The 4,874-nt window shown below is 50.4% G+C and overlaps 1 protein-coding gene across 1 annotated transcript; it reads left to right on the forward strand.

Annotated features, from left to right (window-relative positions):
* Positions 1-275: 275 nt before the first annotated feature.
* Positions 276-1,533, forward strand: DPPA5 (developmental pluripotency associated 5). Its single transcript, XM_032275519.1, has 3 exons — positions 276-513; positions 596-775; positions 1,244-1,533. The coding sequence occupies exons 1-3, from the start codon at positions 402-404 to the stop codon at positions 1,300-1,302; spliced, it is 351 nt and encodes a 116-aa protein (XP_032131410.1). The 5' UTR covers positions 276-401; the 3' UTR covers positions 1,303-1,533.
* The last annotated feature ends 3,341 nt before the right edge of the window (positions 1,534-4,874 follow it).

A 4,874-nucleotide genomic window follows, 5' to 3' on the forward strand; every position in this document is an offset into this window, starting at 1 on the left:
CTGCGTAGTCCTCGCACCCTGAAGCCTGGACGCCCTTTTTCACAGGTTCAGGCCCCACGGGTTGTTCCCTAGAAGAAGAGTCAACAGCGCCCTTCCCCTAGCCATTCCCAAGCCCACGGGATTCTGATGCAAACGACACAGGTCAACGCAGGTGGAAATCCTAGTTAACTTGCAGGCAGCTGGGCCTGGGTGAGGCTATCCGGAGGTCGCGGGAAGCAGAAGAGACTGCAACCTGCTGGACCGCAGCCAGGGCGGCGGGGCTCGGACTCAGGGTCCCGGCCCGGGCTGGGGGCGGGGCCGGGCTGGGGGAGGGGCCTCCAGGTGTGAGGCTTTACCAGCGTAGAGGCGCGGCCAGGCCTGGCTTGCGCTGGAGCGTGGTTTTTGCTTGTGAGGGTCATAAGATGGGAACGCTCTCGGAACGTAGAACTATCCCGCCGTGGGTGAAAGTTCCCGAAGACCTGAAAGATCCAGAAGTGTTTCAGGTCCAGACGCGGCTGCTGGAAGCCATGTTCGGTAAGTGTGCCCAGTACTGGCGGGGATGCCCCGGCCCGGGCGTCTCAGCCGGCCCGGGGCCCTCATTCTTTTCCCCCAACAGGCCGGGACGGATGTCGAATCCCTTACATCGAGCAGGTGAGCAAGGCCATGCTCGAGCTGAAGGCTCTGGAGTCTCCAGGCTTCACCGAGGTCGTGGTTTACGGCTCCTATATATACAAGCTCCGGGCCAAATGGATGCTCCAGTCTATGGCTGAGTGGCACCGCCAGCGCCAGGAGCGAGGTGAGAGGCCTGGGGACCCGGTACGCAAACACAGGCTCGTGGGGACCGCTTCTGGCCTGTCCTCCAGCTCTGTGGTCTTTCTCCTCTCTCTTGTTCGCTGCCCGCAACTTGGGCCTCACCAGGGGCGTCCTTGGCGTCTGGGCCTTCCCGAGGCCCCTTTGGGAATGGGGGCCCCAGAATGCCAGCCGTTGGTCTTGAAGACCTAGGAGTGAGACTATGAGGAGAAGTGGCCGGTGCTAGACCCCCTGGGCAGGGTTATCTGAGCTATTTCAACCGTCTCCCCGCCCCTTCAGTTTCTTGGAGAATGTTCAAATGGGCCGAGTAGTCTGGGGTTCCGAGGTTCCGGGCCTGACTCTCAGAACGCCTGGTCCAGAAGTCCCAGAAACGAACCCTGAAAGAGGCGGAGAACCGTCCGGGTTCTTATTGTCTTCCCCCATACTCACGCAGCTGTTGCTATTTCTGGTGCAGGGATGCTCAAACTTGAGGAAGCCATGAATGCCCTCGAACTAAGCTCTTGGATGAAGTGAACCAGCTTCCAACCAGGATGAAGACCAGGATGTAGAGATTAGTTTGTGGCCAGAGCTGGAGTGATTTCTTCAGCTTGGTTTAAAATCTGTTCCAGCCTGAGGAGTTGAGGGAAAGTCATCTGTTTAGGGGTCTCTACCTTGGGTCTGAGTCTTGTGAATATCTTTGATGGTTGCCAATAAAAGTTTTTCTTCCCCATTTTAAAAATTAACAATAAAGTTTTAAATCAGTAAGTAGATCAGTGTGGCTGATGGATTGCAGGTACTACCTTAAATATCTCTCAAACACAGCTGAGGTGTGGCCCTGAGCTTAATCCTTAACTGAAACCCTCCAAAGACAAAAAGAGGGTCCAAAGGCACACTTTAGGGGTTAGGGTCAAAACGTAGACGAGCCAGGGTCCTGAGATGCAAAACTGAAGTAAAAATCTATCGGAGATGTAATGATTGTCTCAACTGACCTGGACTCACTTGGAAACAAACCAAAATCGTTGATATTTTGTACATAAGCTGGAAAGCAAATGTCTCCAACAAAAATATGGGAAGTCGGCTGGGCATGGTGGCTCATGCCTGTAATCCACTTTGGAGGCCAAGGTGGGCGGATCACCTGAGGTCGGGAGTTAAAGACCCACCTGACCAACATGGTGAAACCCCGTCTAAAAAAAAATTACATATATATATATATATATATATATACACACACACACACACACAGACACATGAAGTCAGGACCATTGTCAGAGTAGCAGGTGTGTGTGACTGAGTTTCCCACTTGTTGCCCAGGCTGGAGTGGAGTGAACCTTGGAGGTGGAGGTTGCAGTGAGCCGAGATCATGCCATTAGACTCTAGCCTGGGTGACAAGAGACTCCATCTCAAAAAATAATCTGGACATAGTGGCATATGCTTGTAGTCCTAACTACTCAAGAGGCTGAGGCAGGAGGTTAGCTTGAGCCCAGGAACTTGGGGTTACAGTGAGCTATGATCATGCCAGTGCACTCTACCCTGGGCAAAAGGAAAATCTGTATCAAAAAATCTAAAATGATAAAAGTCTCCCTCCTATCTCATTTCATATTCATGCATTTCCTACTTCCTAAAAATTAAAAGCAGTATTTTCTTGACTGTCTATTCCAGAGTTTAAAAAATGCATATACAAGCAATTATACTGTAGATTATTTTCCCTTCTTTACAGCTGGATTCTCTTAATTCTCTACAAAATGACTTTTGAGTTTATTCCCAATCTTTCGCTTTTACAAAGGTTAGATGAATACATTACTTTTTTTTTTTTTTTAATAACATGGTTTTGCTCTTGTCACCCAAGCTGCAGTGCAGTGGTGCAATCTCAGCTCGCTGCAACCTCCGCCCTGGGGGTTCAAGTGATTCTTCTGCCTCAGCCTCCTGATTATAGGCCACTAAGCAAGGTTAATTTTGTATTTTTAGTAGCGACAGGGTTTCACCATGTTGGTCAGACTGGAAGTAATAGTCTGAAGGTGAAAAGCTTTGTTTGCCTTGGAGCGGTTTTCTTTCTTTTTTTTTTTTTTTGAGTTTGCAGCTGGTGATCAGCTTTCCACCAAGGTGAAGTATGACGATTACAGGAAACCACATGCTTTCATTGTAATGGAGATGAGAGGATTGGCCCTAAGGAGGGTCAGACAATGGGACTGAAGAGTTTTTAAGAGGAGGTAAAACAAAGTCCAAGAAAGCCTTTAAATAACAATCGATAATGACAATAGTCAACGCTGATCGAGATATTCTAGCCCACGGGGCTAGAAAGCTGGGCTCTTCCTTTTAGTAACTGAATTCTCAAAATATCATTCTCACGGTTCATTTGAGGAAATCGAGATTCCACCAATCACACCACCTCCCAGGATTTATGTATTTACATGTAAATACGTGATTTCTTTGGGGGGGTCCCATGAAAAAAAATTTTAAGAGAGATGGAGTTTCACTATATTGGTCCAGCTGGTGTCGAACTCCTGACCTCAGGTGATCCACCCGCCTCGGCTTCCCAAAGTGCTGGGTGGGATTACAGGCGGGAGCCACCGCGCCAGGCCGAAACGTTTTTGTTATTTAATTATTTTTTGAGACGTCATCTCGCTTTGTCGCCCAGGCTGTAGCTTTGTCGCCCAGGCTGATCGTGCAGTGGCGCGATCTGGGCTTACTGCAACCTCCAGCACCCGGGTTCCAGCGATTTTCCTGCCTCCGCCTCCCGGGTAGCTGGGATTACTGGCAGGCGCCGCCATGCCCGGCTAACTTTTGTATTTTGAGTAGACACGGGTTTTCGCCATGTTGGCCAGGCTGGACTCCAACTCCTGAGTTCAGGTGATTCACCCACCTTGGTCCCCCAAAGTGCTGGGATTACAGGCGTGAACCACCACGCCCTTCCGGGCCCCCTGAGACTTTACCCTTTGGGTGGGCTGATACAGCCGGAGAGGGGAAACCGGTCTCCGAGTGGGTGTGGACGTTCCTCACAGGGCCCCGCAGGGTCACCTATGCCCAACTCATTCTCAAGTGGGCTTCGAGGCAGGCGCTGTTAGGTCTCCGGGGACCGAAGCCGCCTGCAGGGTGGTCTGGGACAAGTCTTCCAACCTGTGTACACAGGCTTGCCCTCCGGAAGCTTCCGGTCTGGTTAGGAGACGCGAGGATGGAGGAATCCGCGAAATGACGTCAGTGCTGTGCTGGGGGGCTGAAATGTTGGAGACTAGACCTGGGCAGGGAGGTCAGGTGACCCCCAAGGAAGTCACCTCGGGTGAGATCTGAGTGGCCGGCAGCAGTGAGGCAGGGAGGAGGAAGAGAAGCGCGGCCCTGGGAACAGAGGAGCTTCTCGGCTAGGCCCGAAGGTTGAGCGGACTGGGGCGTGGCCGGAATGGGAGCGAGGCAGTTCCGCCCCGGGCCACGCTGGCCTCACTGACCTCGCTGAGAGCAAGGGTAAGCTGTCCCGGGGCTTTGAGCAGGAGGTGACTATGGAACCACTCAGATCAGCTTAGTTTCCTTGTCCCCTGCCGCCAAGATCAGTTTAGATCCCGATTCTTCTCTAATTGCTCTGCCCTGCCTCCATTGTCCCCATCGACCCATTTATTGATTACATTTGTTGAACGCTGTTATTGAAACATTTGTTGAGTGTCTGCTTTGGTACATACTCAGGAGTGGTGTTCTACAGAGAAAACAAAATCGAAAATGTGGCCTGGGAACATTATCAGGATTTCAGAGAATATTTTCAGAAAACAATTGTCTGGAGTGTTACTTACATGAAAGAAATTTGGAATATTAAATTGTATGGTAAGTAATCAGAGGCAGACTTTTTTTTTTCTGGGAGTTATTTGTATAGCACTAGAATTTCGGCGTTGGAATTTGTCCAGAGGGGTTGCTGCACCAAGTCTTGTAGCCATTTTGCAATCTCTGCTGCAGAAAGGGAAAGACCAGGTTATCCGAACTTCAATTGCCAAAAGCTGGACCTAGTTTCATGGGATTTCTCTTTTCTTTTTACCTTCAACAGCCTAGATATTGTTGCATTGGGGATATATAAGATTTACCTTCATGAAAATGCTGAAGTAGCCGACTCTGGGGTCACTGCCTATGAG

This window comes from Sapajus apella, unplaced genomic scaffold (assembly GCF_009761245.1).
Source record: "Sapajus apella isolate SASKATOON/1434 unplaced genomic scaffold, GSC_monkey_1.0 scaffold6, whole genome shotgun sequence".
In the NCBI taxonomy this organism is placed as follows: domain Eukaryota; kingdom Metazoa; phylum Chordata; class Mammalia; order Primates; family Cebidae; genus Sapajus; species Sapajus apella.